Raw genomic sequence first — 23,448 nt, 5'->3', positions numbered from 1 at the left:
AATCGGAAAGACAATAACATTTCAATTCAACTTTATTTATACAGCACCAAATCACAACAACCCTGAGCTCAGTGTCTTTGGTTTTGCCATGTCTGGTGTTTTGTGATTGGGAAGAGAGGTGAACTGGATCACTGAGCATAGCCTGAATCATCCTCCTTTCTGATACCTTCAATGATGATAATTTATTGAATAAGTTGCGTTTTTCGGAGCCTTCAGTTCATCAGGTAAATGTTTACAGAGGTGAGGGACAGAGGGTCATTTCCCCATAGACTTTTATAGAATCTGTCTAATTTGCAACCACAAGTATCGCCCCCTGGTGACCACTAAAGAGAATGCAGAGTTGGGTTTTACTCTTCCTGAAGCCAACTCCACCTTTTTATACAGTCTATTGACACAGCGCAACGGTGGGGTTCAAACTGCACCCACGGTCACTTCCCCTCTGGACACACCCCTGCTCTCGGGGATTCATTATTCCGCACCTTTCGCGAAACAACCACCCGGAGGATTCCGGAGCCCGTTTTGGGAAGCCCCACTTCATCGGCTCCTCCTCCCTGTGCATCTCATCAGTGTGGTGACTCGGGCTCCAGCCTGGGTGGAAGGGGAGGAGCAGGCTGAGGCTGTGTGCTCTGCTCCCATGTTGATATTTGTTGTTTGCGAGGGTGGCAGCGACGTGCGTGGACAGGAACACAATGTGAGCGGAGGGCTGTCGACTGGCCTGGCAGCGCGTTTACCGGGAAAAGCTGTAACTTTTCTTCCAAATCCCTGGCTGGATGTTGATGGTATCCGCGGATGGTTGCTGTAGAAACAGTTGGCCATATGGCTGCTCGGTCGGTGTTGAGCGCAGGGACTCGTTGAGGATGCTGGAGCTCGTCTGAGAGCACCCCACCGTGTCTGGATTTCCCTTCGCTTCCACAACCAACTTATTTTTTTCTTTTCTTAAACCGACGAGCCAAATTAAAAACTCATTTGTTTAAACTTATTTTTTTTAAAAGATGGTGTCATTCGCTTTGTCCTCGGCTCGTAACAAACCCGGGTAACGAGAGGAGAAGCTACGCGACAGCACACCGACACGACGACTTTCCCTCGGTGAGTCGGCTCGGCGGCGGGCGGAGCAGACATACACCACCCGGGATGTCTGTGACCGTTAAGCCGAAGAGTGCCCTCAAAGGTTCCCAGGGACCATGCAGGACAGTTAGGAGTAAAAACATCGAAGTCAGTACTTGTAACTGTGTGTGGGTGAGATGACTGGCCAGAGGGCTAGTCGTTAATTGCCAGAGTTGGCCAACGTGTATAACGAGAACTTATCTCAGCAACTTGCTAGCCATGTTAGCTCCTTAGCGACACTTTGGATTCGGTTGCCGTGTCGTAGCTAGCCAGGTTGCTTGCTAACAGAGGGGCTGTTAACGTTAAGCTGTGAAATATGAGCGTAAGTTAGCTAACTTTTTTTAATAGCTAAATTTGCATTTTTTACGAACCCGGCTCCATAGCCAGGACCTGGGGCGCTACACAGGTGTAAAGTGAGCTTTAGCCGAGGTTTTATTAATAACAGGAAGTGTGTGCTGCACCCCTCACAAACTTTTTTTTTCTTCACCCCCACCCTGTGTTTCTGTGTCGGATAAGTTGCTCTCCTAGCCTGAATGCTAAACTGAACTGGTGTATTTCCTCCACAGAGGCTGCTCTGCCCCGGGATTTGTTCAGCTCTGGGGATTTTAATCAGCTGTTGATGCATCTCGGGGTGTCAGAGTCCATGAGAGAGTGCGAGTACAGCCAGATCAGTACTCGCAGCTCGACACCGATGGAGACCCCGTACAAGAAAAGGACCCCAAAGAAGAGGAAGTGGGAGATCTTCCCGGGGCGGAATAAGTTTTACTGCGATGGCAGGATTATGATGGCCAAGCAGACGGGGGTTTTCTACCTCACCCTTATCCTCATTCTAGTCACTTGTGGACTTTTCTTCAGCTTTGAGTAAGTACTGAGCATGTGCGGTCTCCCATTTGCTCCCATCTGCTTTCTATTTGTGCAAAGCAACATTCAGGATTACATTTCATAAGAGCAGGTGCCAGAGAAACGTCTAAGACACAATTCAGTTATGTCACCGGCATCGCCGTGGAGTGGGTGTATCAGGAAAATGTTACTATAAGCCGATGGGAGAGGTGGAGGCATCCATGTTGGGTTTTTTTTTTGTTGTTGTTTTTTTTAATCTATTTATGTGGGAGGTGTAGCTCGCCAAGTACAGGGTGTGGGTTTCCTTGGTCTTAATCTGTTTACAGGTTATAGTTTACGTGGTTTGCGTGATGATTTCAGCCTAAAGGGGTGAAAGGCAGTGCTCAGTGTCGGCGTCACTATTTTCATGTAACTCTACAGCTAGAGTTCTTCAGGTCGTTGTGTGCAGGCATTCATTTAGCTGGAATGACCTGATCATCTTAGAGTTGCCCGATGAAATTCCAGTGATAAGTTACCCTTCTCAAAGGGAATTGTGCAAAAAATCAGGTCCCTGCTGTCGCTAGTCTTCATTTTAAAATTCCATTATGAACAACACTCCTTGAGCTGTCATTGCAGTGTTTCAGGGTAAATATCTGGAGCTATGGCTCTTTGATTATGGACACTCAGGAGGGGACCTCGGGGTAACAGGTTGAAGTCTCTAAATTGTCTGGACGTCCAGTCTCTGTCAGCAGATTTGGAGACCTGTAGAAACAGCACTTTTGCAGTTAGGGGACTGATGTCTGATCTATAGATATGTAAAACTCATAATATTCTTTACACGGTTCAAATCAGGTGAATGTGGAGTCTGGCACCTTTCTGTCATGAACTTTTTCTGCAGTTTGAGCTACAGCAGCTCATGTAGGGCCAGCCTTTGCTCCCCATTGCTGCCTGTGACTCTGTCGCTGGTTCACTACTGTTTCTTTCTTGCATCGCTTTTGATACATACTGCCCACTTCACACCCCACAAGAGCTGTGGTTCTGGAGAGGCTCTGACCCATTTGTATAGGCATCACAGTTTGGCTCTTATCAGAGTCGCTCAGATCCTTAAGTTTCCCATTTTTCCTGCTTCTAACAGATCGTCTTTGAGGCTGAAATGTTCACTTGTTCTCTAATATATCCCACCCACTAACAGGTGCCACGATGATCGGTGTTATTCACTTCACGTGCCACTGGTCATAGTGTGTGTCATTTCTATACAGCAGCCAAAGATTGTTTTGGAAACAGAACAAGCGGTTATGATAACCAAAATGTTTAAAAACACGTATTTGATCAACTATCAAGGAACAACTCATCATTCAACTTTTGCTGCCGGCAACCTCACCACTGATAGCTTAACTACAGGTGAAGGTTCTCAGTCTAACCGCTAATCGACCGCAGTGTCTGTCTCGAATTACAGCCCGACTATCCTAAAATAAGTCCTCTCTTTTTACTGTTTGTATAAAACTTGTAATCAACCGTCAGCATATTCTCCATTCAACCCTTCATCTTCACCTCATCACTGACTAAACCCGCTGTGGTGGAAGTGCACAATGCAGCACATACACAGACTCTGACCTCAGCTGTCTCATTAGCCCTTAACAGTCCCTGTGTCGTCTGCCATCTCTGAAACACATCTATGCTAGATAATAGTCCTGCTCTAACGTTTGCTGTTCAGTCCAAAAATAGTCTTCCTCAGGGTAAAGTGCTTCACAGCTAAAGAATGCTCTATAGGCAAAATGCAGAGGTTAATGTTATCTACACTATAGTGTTCCTAATATTGTGTCCACTGTGTGTGTAAATGGAGTTTTGAAATCTTAAAAACAGTTTTCACTGTAATACAATATCCACTTATTATGATAAACTGCATTAAAAAAAACATAAAGGAAGCATTGCATTAGAGTAGATGAATTGCAAGACATTTAAAAATATCCCCATCTGCTCCGGAAAACAAGTGTTTTTAAGAATTTATAGTACTAACGATTTAATTGAAAAGCAATTAATGTTATCTGTTGAAAACTGAAGCGACTCTAATTTTCAGCTCTAATATTTGGCTAAACGAATGGTTGAAATGGATTTTTATGTGTGCCCTTTATTGGAACTCCTTCCCTTGCAGTGCTACACATCTGTAACCTCTGGACCACTTCATCTTTCAATAAATTGTCACTTCAGCAGATACAGACTTAACCCAAGACCAAAGGGCAGACAGCTGGAGGTCTGGACTTAAAACACCCAGCTCCCTGTACAGTGACACAGTTGATAAAATACCATAATGAGAGGTTAACTCGCCGGAGTGTCCGTTTGAACCTGGATTTCCCTCGGCACCCACATGTAGGATGCAAGGTGCTTCCTGATGATACCGCTCCCTCCCACCGGACAGCTTTGCTTCCTACGCGGTGCAGTAAGTGGAGCCGGGTGCCGGGCACTGTCCTGTTTGTTATGACGAGAGGGGGCAGTTTTCAGGGACGGTATCAGGGTTTTTCCTGCCTCAAAGTGAGCCTTTGGGGGATGACTACACAGGAAAGTAAGTAGGAAGTGAGTCCTTGATTTTAGAATCTGTATTAAATATGAACCATGCAGATAAAACAAACAACGTGTTTAGCTCTTTATTTGTAAAGCAGTTTTTAAAACTTACAGTTGCAAAGTGAAAGTTTTCAGTAAACTGACCTGATGTAAGGAGGACGGTTAAAGGGCTACAACTGCGAAGGCTGTGGATTTGAAATAAGCTGGTGGAACATCTGAAAGTCTCTGATCTGATGGGTGAAAAAGTCACAGTAAACTAGAATTGGGGGGAGAATTAAAAGGTGTAATGTGCTGTGGGGTGATGTGCATATAAGGAAAACAGAAGTGGCCCAAGGATTGACGCCTGAGGGACGCCACATTGGAGTAGCAGATGAAAACATGTAGTGCAGATCTTAATACTATCGCTGAAGTTTATGTGGGATAAGTATAAAAACCATTCGAGAGCAGTGCCAGAGATGCAATCAATCTGTCGGCTAGAAGGACATGGTTAATGGGAGCAGCGCCTTGAGATGGTAGGCTCTTCAGTTTAGTCCAAAACATATCAGTTCATACTCATTTGATGTGTCAGACATCAACGCTCAGTGCGCTCCTGCACAAACATTCTTAATCTCACGAGTTTCACTTCCATAAAAAGATGAATGAATAAATAAAAATGAGCAAAGTTCAGTTCAGTTCAGTTCAGTTCATTTTTATTTCAAACATTTCAAACATGTGCCTTCACAATCATTACAAAATATCATTCCATTATTTGTTTGAAAAGGAGTAGGCTGAAGTATTTACTTATTTGTCCCTACCCCCTCAAGTTTTACCTCTCATTCATTTAATTTTTTTTTGTCTTAAATTAAACAAACAACATATGAAACATATAAACATATGAAGTAAAACAAAACATAACATACATAAATCAAAAACAAGAAATTAGCAAGCCCCACCACAGTATAGTTTCTTTCATATGAAAAATACAGAATGTGTATATTTGCAGATACACAAGTTATGGAAAAACAACAAACCAAAACAAAACAAAAAAAAACAAAAAAAACAACCAAAAAAGAACCGCAACACCATTACCAGCAACATTACCGTCCTGGGTTAACCCCGTTTTCTTCATTCTTATACTTATTTAAAATTAGGTTTTTATATTTTACTTTAAACTGTTTTATGTTTTGACTGTCTTTTATTTCTTCTGTTAGACTGTTCCATAATTTAACTCCTGCAATTGAGATTGACATAGTTCTTAAAGTTGTTCTAGCACTTTGTATTTTTAAATTCCATCTCCCTCTTAAGTTATACCCACCTTCTCTTTCTATGAACAATTTACAGATTTCTTTGGGAAGCAATTTATTTCTTACTTTATACATTATTTGCACTGTTTTAAGCTTCACCAAGTCTTGGAATTTAATAGCTTGCATTTTGACAAAGAGTGCATTTGTATGGTCCCTGTACCCTACATTATTTATTAATCTAATGGCCCTTTTCTGTATTATAGTTATTGTTTGTGTGTTACTTTTGTATGTGTTTCCCCAGACCTCTACACAGTAGCTCATATATGGCAGTAGTAAAGCACAGTATAAAATGTGCAGTGCTTTCTGATCCAACATATGCGTTGCTTTCCCCAGGACGGCAATGCCCCGTGCCAATTTCCCCCGAACATAAGTAATGTGTGGCTTCCAACAGAGCTTGTGGTCAATGATCACCCCAAGAAATTTTATTTCATTTACTCTTTCTAAATATACATTGTCAACACATATTTCTACTTCGATGTTTTTCTTTTGGTTTCCAAACAACATAAATTTGGTTTTATCTAGATTCAATGATAATTTATTTATATCAAACCACTTCTTTAATATCGTTAATTCCTGTGTGATCATTTCCAAAACCTGTGGCAACTCCACACCTGAACACAGTATATTTGTGTCATCTGCAAATATTACAAACTTTAAAATCTCCGATACTCTGCAGATATCATTTAAGTACATAATAAACATTTTTGGACCCAGTACTGAACCTTGAGGTACTCCACAAGCTATATCCATCAAATTAGATTTATATTCATTTATTTGTACATATTGTTGCCTATTCCCTACATAGCTTTTTAACCATTCCAAAACCACTCCCCTAAACCCGTACTTTTCCAGTTTTTTTAATAGAATTTCATGATTAACAGTATCAAACGCCTTCTTTAGATCTAAGAAAACTCCGAGCGCATACCTCTTATTATCCATACATTCCGTTATCTTTTCCATTAAATCTATCAGTGCCAAAGCTGTTGATCTGTTGTTTCTGAACCCATACTGACTATCTGTCATTAATTCATATTTTTCCACAAAACTGTCAAATCTTTTTATGAAGAGTTTTTCCAGTATCTTAGAGAACTGGGAGAGTATTGACACTGGTCTATAGTTTGTAAAATTATGTCTTTCACCGGTTTTGTAAATGGGAATAACTTTAGCAACTTTCATTTTTTGTGGAAAAACTCCTTTTTGAAACGACAAGTTGAATATATATTTTAATGGTTTTACGATACCATCAATAACTGTCTTTACCGTTACCATATCAATATCATTCCAGTCTGTACTGGTTTTGTTCTTAAGTCCTCTAACCATGTCATAAATCTCTTTCTCTTCCACTGCTCTTAAAAACATTGAGCTACTATTCCTTTCAATATTTTCACCAGTGTCCCTTTCTATTCCATCAACCTTTATTTCTTCTGCCAGTTTTGGCCCTATGTTTACGAAGAATTCATTAAAGCCATTTACTATCTCCTCCATGTTATTAATACTTCTTGTCCCTTCTATAAAGTACCCAGGGTAATCATTATTCCTTGATTCATTTTTGATTATTCTGTTTAATACATTCCATATATCTCTTGTGTTATCTTTATTGTGTTCTAACCTTTTAATGTAATACTCTCTTTTACAGGATCTCATTATATTAGTTAATTTATTTTTGTAAGTTTTATACTTCATTTCAGTTTCTATTGTTCTCTTTTTTATGAATTCTCGATATAAGGTATTCTTTTTTTTGCTGGCATTTGCAATCAAAGCAATCAAATGTTTCAGTCTGACCAAAAAACAAACTTCAGTGTGTAACCGCGAGGCCACGTTGAGCTTCACGCTGTCCACCCTGTCTAACTGTCCCTGCCTGCAGGCCGGCCGAGTCCTCCTGCCTCCCCTCCTCCAGCTTTCTCCCATCAGCTGAAAGGAGACATTTATCAGACAGGGTGATAGTCAGCAGACCTGCACATTGGCTTCTGTTGTCATTAACTGTAATGCATTTCGATTAGTTGTGTTTTCCTTCCCTCGCTCCCGGTTGTCAGCATAGAGAGGAACATCTACTCACTTGCTTTCTAGTGGCTTTTGCTGTCTTTGTTGCTTCGTGTGCTATTAGTTCTTTCTTGTTTTTTCATTTTAGCCTTGGGTTTGATAACACGGGCTTTACATGTATTTAAAGACGTTCTTATTTCGGGGGCCCAGAAAGAGTCAGCAGATGGTCAGTGAGGGCTGCAGACGTGTACACTACATTAACCATATTTCCTTTTTCCTGCTTGTTTTCTTAGTGTCTGTCTGAGGGGTGCTCAGCCATGCACAATAAACCCTGTTAGTTACCGGCAGACTTTGCTCTGTTTATTGTTCTGTTGCTGGCTCCCCCAGACGTACATGTGGGCTGTTGTTCCACATGTTGCCTTCTCTCCTTTATGTCTCGTAAAAGTTCACTCAGGCAGATGTTTGAAGGGTTGTTCTGAAGCACAGTTTGGGGCTTTAATAGAGGACAACAAATTGGCTTCAGTACTGTTTGCAGCTGAAAAACTATAGACTGTTGCAATGTAGGTACTAACACGGGACTGGGTTGTGACACTGAGCAATCTGTTGAATACTGAATGACCTTTAAAGATAAATCCATTATGTAGGGTGCTGTGCATGAGGAATCAAACCAACATCTCTGTGGCTGCAGGACAGCTGCTCTACTATCCGAGCCACCAGAAATATAGTCTTGGTGACATTAGAGCTAAAAATCTAACGGGCAGTTCTTCAACAGCAAAGGTGGCTATTGTCCTCCCTCTGCCCAAAGAACCAATCAAAGCATGCAGGTCATTTGTGTTGGTCGCAGGCATATCTGCTGTTATCATAGTACACATGTAGGGTAGTGGACTTAGTCTGTATTTTTATTGCTGCTGTAGTGTAACAGTGTGAAAATCGTTTAAAAATATTGAGGTCTAAAGTAGGGCAGGGTGATATGACCAAAAATATCTATCATGATATACATATGAAAATTTGCGATAACGATATTACTGACGATATAATTGACACGAGACAAAATACTTTGCAACTCCACAACTTTATTAGTGCAAAAAAACCCCCATCAATGTATTTTCACTTAAATAAGCAGCTGTTTTTTATGTGCATTACAGTAATATACAAATGTAACAGTGCAAATGCAAATTCCTCGCTGACAGTTTAACCAAAAGGCATTTCCAGTGGAAACTGGCCGACATATCCTCAGCATAACCATGTATAATATCCACAACACTTAAAAAGAGCTTATACCCACACAATACGGTAATATTACGGTATGTTGAAGCACAGCACGTATCACTCCGCGAGGCTCCGCCTACGATAGCCGTAATGCTCCGACAATCCATCAAGCGGTGCGGCTTCGTAGCTTAGGATTATAAGGGGCACTGTCGACTTTACAGAAAAATCAAAGGATTGATTTTAAGTGTGCCGTATTTTCCAAACAACACGGTAATAACGACGGCCCGCTAGCACGCTCTACCAAAAATAGTGCTTTGTTGTGTATCTGGCGGACAAAAGCTAAACCAGTTCCACACCACTGAAGTTGCAGCATTTTTACAAACCAGTTCTGGTTCATCGATTCATTCAACGATCCGCTTTCGCTCTTCTCATTCTCCGTCGCCGCCATGCTTTTTCTGCCATGTGTGTATGAAAACAAAGGCTCTGCGCATGTGCGTTTTACCCATATTCTATCGCTATATTTCATTTTCTTATCGTTGCCCAACATTAAACTGATGTTACTGTGAACAGTATGATATGGCCCAGCACTAGTCCAAAGTCACAAAAATGTTGTTGTTGTTGTTGTTGTAGTAAAATCAGATTTGAATGTTACAGCTCTGCTTCCATTCATTCACAAAGAAATCATCCTGGACAATGACGCCAAGTTGGCGAGTTAATTCAAGACAGATTACAGTTTGAAGCAGATGGTGATTTAAAAAGACAAATCAGAAACATCCACATTGGACAGACTTAAAAAAAATCCTGTGCAGCACAATAAAGCGTGGAAGACATTTGTTGCCTCTGTATTTATATTGCTGCTGAATGATGGTGATATTGTTTATATGCAGTGGAGGCTTATTACAACCCTTAAAACTAATGCTCGCCATTGTATGTTTGAATGTTCGGCTGTGTCTTTTCCTGGACTGTTTAAGGCTGTTCTTGTGTTCCATTGAAATGATTGATTTGCATTTATCTGTCATGTATGGGAAGTTACTGTTGTCAGTACAGAGGCCCTGTCTGTCTTGAAACTCGTGCTGATTTTGGTGAAAGAGTCAGGTTGTTTTTGTACTTTTTTTATCACCTGTCCATCAGGTGTGTTGGTTAAATAAATGTATGTACTGTGTTTAGTACCTATGAGCAGTAAGGCTGAGGCATACAAGCTTCACCAGGGGTGAAAATGATTTAGTGAAAATCAGTGAAACAGTTTGATTTTGTTATTACAGGAATGTGAACCTGCAGCAGTTTGCATAGCTGCTGTTGTCTGATTTCCATACATTCAAACTGACTTTGTAATTTCACTTTAAGCAAAACAATGTGGAAAACAGCTTTCACGTACCCGTCTTCTTTAATCCTTTCTTTCGAGTGGTGTTATTGCTGTCTTACAGTGAGAACATTGGACACGGCTCACTTGTTACCATGTGGAAATGCTTAGAAAAAGGTAATCGCCAAAACACAAGTATGTGGTCAGGAAAATGAGGCGGCACATTTACTTGATATTGGCATATGCAGGCTGCTGCTCTTTTCAGCGATACAGCTATTCGTTTGGCTCTGATTTAGCTGTTTGACATGTTTAGTCACATCTAATTTAGATCTTAAAGAAAAGAGCGGATGCTCTCAGGGAAGCAAAAAATTACAGTGTGCAGCAGGAGTGCTGTGTAACTCTACTCAGATCAGACAGGTCCCTGTACAACATACAAGAACTAAATCCCTGGATCCAGATGGACTGGTTTGATTTTTAAATGTTTTTCCCCTGATCATCGCGATGTCTCTGAAGTTTCCGTTTCATTTAATGTGTGTTTTTAAAGGCCGAGGTGAAACATTTCATTCTGCTCCATCTTGTAATTGTAAAGAATCCTTTTCAAAATTCCTGGATTGACTCCAAAGTTTAGCCAAGTCACACCTCGAATTTCATGTAAATTCATCATTAAAGTGAGTCAGCTGAGAAATCCACAAACAGGTAAACTGAGCCGATCACATGACCCGTGGAAGAAACAAGTCCAGCTGCCTCTGAGCAGCCGTCCAGCCTGCTTTGTGGCTGTCACAGCGTCTTACTCACAGAAATCCTTCATTTATTTACAGCTAAGCACTACTTTACTGTAAACTAAACACTGTAACAATAATGTTAGCTAAGCACCAGCCTGGAGACCTGCTGTCAGCTGAATCTGTGATACTGGACCAAAATTACAATCTCAGATTTGCAAAGGTTTATTTATAGCTGGTACTGAAACACACAGCTCTTATTGTTGTGATTAAAATACTCTTTAAGAAAAGAATCTAAGGACACAAAAACACTGATTCTTAAATACACACAGATGTGTACACGACACAAATATGTCCTTTTTAAATTGGTGGCACATAAGTGGGATCTTGTACAGAGACCTGAAACATTTAATCCAAAATAATCGTTCTCTCTTAATGGGTTTATACAACGACCTATTAAGAGCTGAACAAACACACAGGCTGGGATCTGGTTCCGTTCGGGCATTTCTGCCATTTCATGAATCCACCAGTGCTTGTATGACTGCTCATACATGTATATACACCAGACTTGTTAGCAAAAGCCATGTTGGTGCCCTGTAGCTACAAATCTAATGTAGTGAGAACTATGGCTGCACGATTAATCGTTAGAAAATCGCGATCTCATTTCCAAATGACAACGATTTAAAAAAAAAAAAAAAAAAAGACGACGACGATTGTACCGCATTTTGATCCGGGACGTACTCTGCATGAAAACAAGCGCTCACTCTTCCTGCTCAACAAATGACAAGGGCGGAGCCTTATACCACGTGATACAGAAGCTGTGCCGTGTGATGCTAAAATTAGCAGGGAAAAAACAACGGAGAGCACGTCAGGGATGACGAGAGAGTGACAGGAGAAAATCCGTCCCGGTCAACCACCCAAACATCAATAACGGGAACCTTATACAGCGCTTCCCTATACACGCCGAACTCCTGCAGGCACAAAGAAATTACGGAGGCTATCACTTATCACCTGACCAAAGATATGGCTCCCATCAACACGGTGCAAAACGAGGGATTTAGGAAAATGATCAACACCCTAGACAAACGCTACACAGTGCCGTCCCGCAACTATTTTTCTATTGTTGCACTACCTGCTCTATACACGCAGCGTCGAGCAACGGTGGAGACGGAATTTCAAGCAGTACAACAACAAAACGTGAGACATTTGTTGTTTTTATGTTCAGTCTCAACTGTTACGAAGTTGATGTGCAATTAATAAATGCAATAAATATTTATACTGGAAAAGAGAATCGTGAGAGAATCGTGATCTCAATTCAAAGCCAAAAAATCGTGATTCTCATTTTATGCAAAATCGTGCAGCCCTAGTGAGAACGATGAAATGCTAACGGTCTGTTTCTACGCTGTTGATTCTGAGTAATACCCTAGAAGAATAGTAAGTGTTTGTTGCATTCTGGGCCATAATGAAAAGTCATTTTTTGGAGTGTCACAAGACGAGCTGTTGCACAACAGTCTTTGTCCACAGTCACACCCAGTGTAGACAAGCTTTCCCAGGAAAAGCATTCCTTAAACTGAGCTGTCAGCAGTGCGCTGCCATTCTAGATTTACCCTCCCTGGCTTCCACTCAGCTCATTGGCAGAAATGAAACGGTTCACTTGGCGGCACGATACTCTGGTTTTACAACACAGACACTGGGCAGGTCGTACTGGACTGTTTTAGTGATGAGTAAAACTTTTTCCATCTTAGCCCCGATTCAGATACCTCATCCTCAGGCGTCTGCCAGTGCTGAATATTGATTTGATACCAGAGTTAAATGAATCAGCTGGGTTCATCAATGTTCGGAAGAGACTGGGAATAAATCCTTATGTATAAGGCAAATGAAATGCGACAGACAGTGGGACAAAAATACATTAGAAACAAAAAGCTTATTCAGGTTATTTCTTTGGGTTGTTTCAGCTCAGTGTGAGAATGCAGAGTTTATGCAGCGAGGTGACCTGATGGGCTTGCGTTTCAACTTCAGCTTTAAAATTTTGTTCAGACTTCATTGTAAAAACTTATCAGCTGGGACTCTCATGACACCACCAAAAATGGAGGAGCTCTCTGAAACTATTGAGTGTGGCTGGAGAAAATGGTAAGTTCATGCAAGTAACTCCTGTCACTCCACGTACACTCTTTGGCTATCACTAAAAAACTTCGTAGGTTCCGATTTAATCCACAGGCAGCAATTTGCCGCTCACCGCCCGGGTGGGGAATACACATCTTTCCCTGGTGACCTGTGGTTGCCAGATGACCGCTAACCTGTCTCTAGTCCCGTGTGCCTAGTGTTTCAGCTCTCTTGCTAGCAACGCTGCTGCTGCTGTATGTTTAGTAAATGGATCAGCAATAGATCGTCTCATTGACACGGATCAGCTGCTCCGGCTTTCAGAGCCAGGATGGGAGCGATATCCGATCCAGTTATCAGGTTGCCGCTGCCCAATGAAAAACCCGACAGTCTGATGTGGGTCATTTAGAAGTAAATGTGTTCTGCATACGTTTTAATCATAGCTGTCTCTTCTGCCTTTCTCCTGCGCTCAAACCACCAAGTCTGTCCAGGCTTTGCTTTGAATTCTGTCAAGCCTTTAGTCGTCGCTGCACCCACTGTTTTTCATGCCACTCTTCTGAGCTGGCACCAGCTCCCTGTGCCAGAGGTAACTGACGGGACCTCTGGCACATGTTTAAAGGTTATTCTTGTAGATGTTTCTCTAAAGCACGACTGACCGAAGCTGTGCCGCTCACTGCTGACATTTTTCTGGCGTGTAGCAGAAAGTGGTGAATGCACGAAGCAGTCTGGGCAAAAATGTAAGCATTTGCAGAAGCTTGTCATGTTCAGTTGTTTCATTGACAAATGACTTGGCCTGCAGCTAAGTGGAGGTTCACGTTCTGCCCTTGCCTCCATCCAAAGCAATCAAAATGTAATAAAAAAACAAAGCTGACAAAGCCTTGTATCCATGTAGCCCAGATGAGTAATGAGACTTTAGAATGAAAGGCCACAAAGCCAAGTGCTTCAAGTGCATTATTAACACATTGTTAAGCACATTACTGGACACTTTGGTGCTGCGATATCATGGAGGATATCTCGGGGCACAGCAGTACCATATAGTCTCCTTTCGTGAAAGCACAGATTTAAAAACAAAAAATGTCCAGGTATCGTATGTGCAGGAGGATGTCCGTGTTTTTTTTTTTTTTTTTTTTTTTTTAATAGATCACAGGATATAGATTTCCTTCAAAGCTGCATGACAGAAGAAGAAATAAAAAAGGGGTTTATCTCAGGTGACAGTGAAAGGACGGCGAGGGAACAGTGCTGAGTCACATGGTCACATCAAGCAGAGATGAAAGTCCCCCAAGCTTAACTCTCAGCTGAGTTTTGAAAAACTGGTCGGCATCATAAGAGGATTTAATGGGAAATGTGATAACGGTAAATCTGGATTGGATTATTGTTAAGATTAGTACACCCATTGAGAGGCAAATGACTAGAAAAAGCTCTGTTGAGGTACAAGGCCCAAAAGTATTTGGACAGTTTGCCTTTATATTTTTGCCCGTGAGCACAGCGATTCTAAATCCCATCAGTTAAAATGAGATTGAAGTGCAGACTTTCAGCTTGAATTCCTGGGGTTTAATGAAAGAATTGCATAAATTGTTTAGGGATCCCCTGTAGTTTGTGGTTAACACGTGAAAGAGCCCCAGTTTGAAACTGGGAGGAGGCATACATCTCTGGGAGGGCATCAGTAAAAATCTGGCGAATCAAACATGCAGATCCATCTGCTGTGGTAACCTCTTGCAATTAAGGGAGCAGCTGTGAAAAGCTATTAACTGTTTAGGAATTACAGCCCCAACTTTCAGGGATCAAAAGGAGTTCAGATCATTTTAAATAGTGGCAGTTTTAATACTTGGATGAAAAACTGTTGTGTGCTTCCTCCCTTGAGAAGCTCTTCCTTCAGTGTTGTCTTCAGTAACTGAAAAGCTGCTCTGTTGGGTTGAGATCAGGTGACTGAATCTGAGCACAGACCTGCTCCACTGGCAGCCATACATGTTCCTCCCATAAGATTGTGTCCCTCATGTTTTACATGTGGCGTGCTTGATATACCTGATTGTAGCTTTGGCATGCTGTGGAAATAATAACTGCACAGAGGAGCCTTTAATTCAGTGGTGCTACACAGAGCATCGCAGCTAAAACGAGAGCTGTCTGTTTGCAGACCAACTGTTTGTTTAGTTTGGAGAAATCTTATAATTGTATGAATCTGACAGCAGCTGTCGACTGTCTCTACAAGTGATGTTTGCAGCATGCAGAGCTGAGTTTCAGCTGCTAATCATGATTTATTATTTATTTATTATCAATACAAAAAATATGCTGTGTCATAGATTAAACTGGGAGTATTTAAAGTAATTAGTTAACTGGTTTTCCCCGTCCAGTATGTGTGTATGTGAAGGACAACGTGAGAGCATTTTAGGGACAAAGGTCAAAAAGTTGAGCGTCCGTGTTTAATGTGAAACAGATATTGTGTGTTTGTAACAATCTTCTGATTCAACTCATTACTAGTTACTGTGTGATGTGGCTGTTTGCCTGTCATGTCATTACAGTGTTTGCCTGAGGAGTTGCCTGTTAGTTTTATTGCCGGCAAAATATAGAGATGGAGAAATCAAGCTGTACACTCACTCACCGACAGTCCCTATAAATAATTATCAGTATAAGCTGGAAAGAGAGCAGTCATCTGTCACCTTTGCAGATGGTGCGTAGGCTGTATCTAAACCACCATGACATCACCTGGTAGTTTGTCAAGTCCTCTTTTGAGGTCCTAACTTCTGCGTTTTAGCCATCATATTCATGGCTCAGTCACAGCGAAGTAAAGCTTCCCTGCATTTATTATCTAGTTTATTTTTAAAAGGAAGCATAACTAACAAAATGAGCATCATTTTATAACATCAGTGAGCTCACAGTAGAGGCATCGCTGGAAATCAGTGACATGTCGGATTTTCACATACACTTTGTGCAGTGAGAGGATTTACTCCCTGCTGCCTGTTAGGAGCACACTGCTCTTACTTCAGTGATGTTAGTAAATTAGAAATGAGGTTCAGGAAGACTGTTTTTCTTTCCCTATATTTGTACCTCTGCCTCTTTAGTTGTATGTACATGAATGCTGGAGGGGCCTGCAGAAATGTTAGCGGGCCTCTAGCAGCTGCTGAACCACAGTGGAACCGACTGGGTCGGATCATTTGTTGTTAAAACGTATCATTTCTACCTTCGTATGGGTGACAGTTAGGGATGCCACAAACGATTATTTTGATAGTCGACCAGTCACCGATTAATTTTGCGATTAGTCGACTAATCAGATCATCATCCATTGGAAGTAAAACGTACAGCTTATTGCACCAGCAGCATCTGCTCTTATATAACTATTATTAGCTTACAGCTTTAAGTGTTTAAGGTATGTGCTAACTAAAAATAAAGACAAGATGGTAGTTTATTAAATTTTAATGAAATTTGCAGATTGTTTCGGTGAAGTTTAATAAACTCCTTGCTATCTAAAATATAACAGGACACCTATATTCTCCAGCATCTCACACTTCTGATAATCAGCTGTCTGCTTGACATTTATTCAGCTGTGTAAAAACGTTAATCTCAGCCAAACCGATTTACTCAGGAACAAATAAAATACTGAAAAAAAAAAAAGCCAAACAATAACATTTTTAAGTTATCTAAGTGCCTTGAGTAGCGAACGAGGGCGGTGGGTTTGAAGCCAGGAGTCCGGTGTTCTCACGGGCTCTAGTGAGCCTTGCCCTGGCTAGCTATCAAGCTAGTGAGTAACAGACGTCTCCGAAAACGTCGGAGCGCTTTTGAAAATATGTGGTGTCCTGATAAACTGAGCAGATATTTGAGGTTTACACAGCTACATTCTCGCCTGAAAACATATTAAACGTTTATTTTGTGACCCAGAAAGAATAATAAGAGTAATATTAAAACTAACTAGCTGCTGCCATTGTTGGAAACTGAGCTGGGCTGCGCTATGAATTCTGGGACACAGCTTCTTCTTCTTCTTCTTCTTCAGGGTTTAACGGCAGCTGGCATCCTTGTACATGCAATGCTGCCATCTTCTGTTTCAGTCCGTTATTACACTCTTAAATCCTACTACTTATTCCTGCGTCTTTTGTGATCTTACAAAGCTTCAAACGACGCGTCGACTATTAAATCAGTCGTTGACGATTGTGATAGTCGACTAATCGTGGCAGCCCTAGTTGACAGCACTGATGTGTCGGAGTGGACACAGCCGACTTTCTGTAAACAGGAGCTGAAACTGAGCTTTGATTTTTACATTCACATATGAAACTCTGCTGTACAGTTCACTAGACGCCAGCTTACAAAGGTCCTCTTTGGTGTGGAAACCTTTTAAATGTTTAAACAAACAGGGCAGCTGTTCATTTTAACTTGCGTTTAATAGTGAAAGTTAATCCCCCCCCCCCGTACTGCTCACCGTCTTTTATCAGGATTAGTCTTTTTTAGTATAGATGACAAACGAGGAAATGAACAGGTTTTGTAAAATAACACAACAGACTCACTGCGAGCTGGGTGAACTCACAGCATTGAGTTCACTCTGCTCATAAACTTCGTCAAAGGCCCATAAACTCGTAGGTTGTAATAAATAACAGGCATTTTTTCTGTTTCACTGTCACTGCGATGATACCAACATCAGATAAGTCACTGTTTGTTCCTATTTAGGCACATGTATTGAGATTTCACCTGTGGTCTTTGTGGATCACATCAACAGCAGTTCTTTGTCTTTATTAATCAAACGATTTCTTGAGACACCTAAAAGGGCTGTATCGAAGCAATCGTGCTGTCTTGTCTCATTTTTTTTTTTTTTTTTTAAATGTATTTTTGTGGGGGTTTTTTCTTGTTCCTTGGAAGCTTCAGCCTCACTCCTGTGGCTGTTTCCAGGGTAACCACATCCCCCTTCGAAATTTACCATGTCTGACATTGGATACTGTCCGTCTCCATGGCAACAAAGGCCCAGTTAAATATAAGATTTTGTGTCAAGTAAAGAGAAGTAAAGATGCAAATTTGAATTTCCTTGTGAATTTCTGCTCGTTTCAAAGCTTGAAGGCAGTGAGAGTGGCCTGTAGGCTTTACGCTCCGTGTTCGGTGGCTGATAAAGGTTTTTTTAAAGACTTTGTCAGGAAGATCTTAAACCAGGCGAGATGTTGGTTGCCTAGAGCATGTCCGTGTTTTTCTATCGATCCATGTGGATAGAAGAGGCAGGCTTCATGTCGCTCCTGTCCTGCTCCTCTAATGGCTTTAGTGCTTAATCTCTGCCCAGCTCTACCCACCTGTCACTTTCTATCACACATGACTGCCTTTTCATTATGTTCCCCATGTCTGACACATTGAGACACAGCACCTGAGGACACAGGCAGCAGGTTTTCGCTCTGCTCTCTCAGACTTCTCTGTAGGCATTCGCTGAATGACAAGTTTTGAAATGTAAGACATGTTTTTGTTTGCCACAGAGCGCACATTCACGTGCACTTTGTTGGTCAGCAGAAAGAGAACCTTCCCCGCAGTCCATCATGTATTCATTTCTAAATGATCGTTACAGCTTGATTTTGATTACTTCAGAATTGTGCAGATCTCAGCTTTGGGTTAATTGTTACAGATGCAGCACCCTCACACGAGGTCTGCCAAGCTTTTTACAACTGTAACGATTTCCCATTAGCACTTCTAATTAGAGGATTCATTAATGTGGTGTGTGACCAATCATAGTGAATAGAGGCAAGATTGAGCAGGCGGATGAAAAGATGCTCTGTAATGACACAAGACTTTGAAATTGTGTGTTTCCATGGGACAGATGTAGACTGACAGAGGCAGGCTGTGGGTCTCTGTCAGCTGCTGTGATTCACCCTCCAGCATCAAGCTGCAGGCTCATTTATTAATGGCTAAAACAATCCCCCTGTATGCTATGCTATTGTTTTATTAGCTTAACTTATTGCTTATTGAAGTTATACAGACAGAATATCAGCTGATAATCAGATGCCCTTGATTATCTTATCATTAAGTGTAAGCAGATGTTGTAGCAGTTTGCAGATCTGGAGGATTCACGTGTGTGACGTCCACTCCTGGGTGGATGTCACAGCAAATTCCCCTCAGTCTGCAAAGCTCAGAGAAATACAAAAAAGACGGTCCTAAGTTGGCATGTTAAAGACTACAATTCACGTCAGTGCTGTTGTTTACAAGCATGAACAAGTATGGCTGGTTTGGAAGGGAAACCCTTCCCAGAACGAACAGCAGCACCTTTGGAGAAAACCCAACACCTCATACCAGCTGTCAGCACGGTGGTGGAGGGCTGATGATTTAAGCACCTGACAGACCATGAACTCCTCTCTAGAGTCAGATGTGAGGCCAGCTGTCTGGCAGCTGGAGCTCGGCCTACGCTGGTTGTAAAATGCCACTACAATAAATAAAATGCACAACAATAATGCAGTAAAATATAGAAAAATAAATAAAATGTCAATAACAAAAACAACAACGACTGTTAAAACCAAAATGTTTAGGTCAACGTGTGTTTAAAGCCAGACTATAAAAATGTGTCTTTAGTAACGATTTATGATGTTTGAGCGTTTGTGCAAATCTGATATCCAGAGTCTGGGACCTGCCACAGAGAGGGTCTGTCACCATGAGACTGAAGTTTAGACCAGGGTTAGTTAAGGTTAGTTTAACCTAAAGAGAGCTGCATGTAAATAACTGCTGGGTCGCCTCCACAGTTATATGAGAGAGCGATAAAGTCACTGATTGCTCCAGCTCGCTGCTGCTACACGTGGTTATACACCCTACTGAATTATGGGAAGTACATGGCTAAGAGTCCTGAATAAACTGCCAGGATGTGTTTGAAATGAGCTTAGAGTAGATTACTAGTTTGTGCATTTTAGGTTAAAGAAAGTGAAAAAGTTACTTAGACACCACAAGGTTAAACAAACCATCAAGAGAAAAAAGCAGTTTGGACGGCATGGGAAAGTTCTGAATGTCAACACGAGAACGAGCTCGATGGAAACATTTTTTACGTTTAATGTTCTTTGCTAAAAATGTGTTTTTGGCACCAGCACAGTCCTCTCGGTGCAGTTTGATTTGTTTCCAGTCTTTCAGTTACAGCTAAGTTTCTAAAAACACACATTTTGCAGCTTCTTAGCAGTAGAGCAACTTAGAGCAGTTTCCCAGTCAGCTTGTCTCCCAGCTCAGAGGGATCAATGGCAGGGCCGGCTCCATAGTCCAGTTCTCCTGTCCCCGCCCCTCATGCTCCCCTCTGTCAGTTTAGCTGCACATTTAATCACTGTGCTGCTCAATATAAGAAAAGAATTTAACTGCACGTGTGTTTCACTACACGAGGAAAAAATGCTGCTCGATTTAATGAAAGAAATCTGTCGGCACAACTCTGTGAGCTTAAACTGTAAAAAGATCTGTAGATTTACAGGAGCCCTTCTCAGTGCTCATTTTTCACTGTCCTGGAATTATAAAGCAGAAAGGTTTCGGTAATTCACCAAAAATACCCTGTTTTGTTTTTTTTTTATTTACATTCATGGATTTTACTGTGGACACGCTATTAAAAACAAACCAAAACATAAATTTCTATTGGGGGGGTGGACAACTTCTGTCATTTGTTTTTCTGTCATTGTAGTGTGAAAGACTGTGGGGACGTCCTCATCAGCAGGACGAGCAGTAAAACCTAAACTGAGAATACAGTTAGAAGACCAAAATCTGTGTCCTCCTTCACGTGTTGCAGAGATGTCCTGTGGGCCTCTTTGCCTCTTGGCCTTATGTTTAAAACCTGCAATTTATAGCATAGGCCCTAGTTGGGTTTTTATAGAAAAAAATATTATACTACTCATACATATCTATGTGATAAATACAGCACAATGAGCAATATGAGAGTATTTAAACACTAAAACACACATGGAGGTGAAGAGCAGCCTGATTTGTGCACATTTTAATATTTACAGTTGAATTGGTGATGATATTTTTTCAGATTTCTATAAATAAAAGTGGGCTGCACTGCTGCCTCGTCCCGTGATGAGAACATGCTCTGTTTGATTGGTGTTAGAGGATGATATCTCTGCTGTGGTGAGTGTAGAAGCAGGAGGGGTGAAGCACACAGAGTGTCCACGTCCTGAAAAGAGAAGGCAGCGTTTTTAAATCATTCAAAACTTATATTGACATAAAAGAAATGAGATTCAAATTTGAAGCAATGAATTACCAAGGAGAGCAGGAGAAACGGCATCCTGCTGGGAGCCGTGCCGTCTGCAGCCTCCCACTGACAGTCGAGAGTTTTCTGCTGAGCTCTGTGTCGCTGTGGATGCAGAGAGCAGCAGGACTGGACTGTCTGCACTCAGCCAGGGTACAGCTCAGGTCAGCTTCAGTCTTTCTGAGTCATAAAATCTTTTACTTGGTATTCATCTCACAGAGCCTCTTATCTAGATTTTATTTTTAACTTCACACCAAAATGAACTGATGGCGGCAGGATGTGTAACTTCTACACTCTTTTCTTATGAGAGGACAGAAGACGCTGGATCCCAGTTCAAATGTGCGTCTACTCAGACCACTATCGTTAGAAGAACCCAGCATGGCAAATCTAAATATGGCCCAGTTCAGCAGATTAATAATAATAATAATAATAATAATAATAATAATGGATTGGATTTATATAGCGCTTTTCAAGGCACCCAAAGCGCTTTACAATACCACTATTTATTCACTCTCACATTCATACACTGGTGGAGGCAGCTACAGTTGTAGCCACAGCTGCCCTGGGGCAGACTGACAGAAGCGAGGCTGCCATATCGCGCCATCGGCCCCTCTGGCCAACACCAGTAGGCAAGTAGGGTAAAGTGTCTTGCCCAAGGACACAGCGGCCAGGACAGAGAGCCCAGGGATCGAACCAGCGACCTTCCGGTTACAGATGCGATTCCCAACCCCCTGAGCCACGGTCGCCCTTCTTCCAGATTAACTGGTGTTGGCACATATCATACCCCTAAGGTGCTTCATCTGAAGACCAGCGTGATAAAACCAACCTGAGCTGGAAAAAGAAGCCGATGCTAAACATCTGCACTTTCTCTGCTGGCCGCTCGAGGCTGGTTCCAAGACGAGTCGAGCTGCATAGTACAGCATGAAAAACCATGTTTACTGATTCGCTGGTGTGTGTGCTTACTTAGTGGCCCATGAAGTTTATGGGTACAGCTCAGTTACCCAAAAATGTGTTCAAAATACAGAGCACAAAACTGGTGAGTGACATCACACAGCGAGTAAAAGATAACGGGGGAAAAAACATGCACGCTGCATGGTTTGCTGTTTCCATAAACTGCATAACATGTCGGCGGCATGTGCTCAGTCCTGCCGGTGTGGCAGTGCTGCTCTGCATTCCTCAGCAACATCCCTCACAGCATACGGCTGCCACATGTTCCTTCAGCCGTCCTTGTCTGGAGTAGTTCCTCTTTGCGGACCTCAAATCTGATCCAGCAGACCACAGTGTAACAGATGAAATGGGATGCAGCAGCCTGTGTCCTGCCTCTGTGGGACCTAAATGTGATTACTGTAATAACCACCTGCGCTGTTGGATGTTTAATGGGATTATGTGAGTTTGTCTCATTAAAGCAGATTAAAACACAGGGGACTGACTCTTACATGTGTTTCGGTCTATTAAGCGGTCATATCCACTTACTGGTCATTAAGCAGCGAGAGTTTGGTGTTTCCACTTCATCAGTTTCCGCGCTCGTCTCCGCTGGTGTCCGTTATGTGCTAACGATTAAATCGAGCTAGGCAGCCTGCCGGCGTTTGTCCAGTGTTACACCAAGACTGCGTTTCTGCCGTCATTGTTGCTCATCTTTTCCTCATCGCCTCTCCTTGTCCTACAGTTGTCCGTTCCTGGCGCAGCAGTTGACTCCAGTCATCCCGGTCATAGGAGGTGTGCTGTTTCTGTTTGTGCTGGGGACGCTCCTGAGAACAAGCTTCAGTGACCCCGGAGTGCTGCCCAGGGCCAGCCCAGACGAGGCCGCCGACCTGGAGAGGCAGATAGGTAAACCCCCAAAACACTGGGATCAAAACCTGTTACTGAACTGAAGTTTGCATTTTTGTGCTACAATAAAGGGAGACCTATATTGATCACATCACACTGTTTAGTTATTATTTGATTAGATTATAGGTACATGAGCACGTGGCTCATGAGCATTCTGTGTGTGTGTAGTGTTTGTTTTCGGGAATCCAGCTCCGACTGACTGTAACAGCACTTTACATCCAGGATGAGATGAGTTCTTGGCGCTACTTTAACCAAATGGGCTTTGATGTAACGCTTACTCATAAATTATCTTTTGATAAGTTCCAAATCTAATTTGTCATATGAAAGATAAGACTGTTGATGCATTAGGAGATACTTGATATGAGGTAAGTGAATTACTGGCAGCAGAGC

At 41.9% G+C, this 23,448-nt stretch overlaps 1 protein-coding gene across 5 annotated transcripts in view; it reads left to right on the top strand.

Annotated features, from left to right (window-relative positions):
• The first annotated feature begins 314 nt into the window (after positions 1-314).
• The window catches only part of LOC113011542 (probable palmitoyltransferase ZDHHC14), a 60,176-nt gene continuing 37,042 nt past the window's right edge, over positions 315-23,448 (top strand). For 2 of the 5 annotated variants that reach the window (XM_026151037.1, XM_026151041.1), the window contains exons 1-3: positions 315-1,086; positions 1,671-1,965; positions 22,898-23,058. In XM_026151037.1, coding sequence (XP_026006822.1) covers positions 1,724-1,965; positions 22,898-23,058 — 403 coding nt within the window. In that variant the 5' untranslated portion in view covers positions 315-1,086; positions 1,671-1,723. The other 3 variants (XM_026151040.1, XM_026151039.1, XM_026151038.1) reach the window with 3 other exon arrangements.

This window comes from Astatotilapia calliptera, chromosome 19, assembly GCF_900246225.1.
Source record: "Astatotilapia calliptera chromosome 19, fAstCal1.2, whole genome shotgun sequence".
Classification (NCBI taxonomy): domain Eukaryota; kingdom Metazoa; phylum Chordata; class Actinopteri; order Cichliformes; family Cichlidae; genus Astatotilapia; species Astatotilapia calliptera.
Note: the sequence above shows the minus strand (reverse complement) of the source record. Positions and strands in the feature narration are given on the sequence as shown.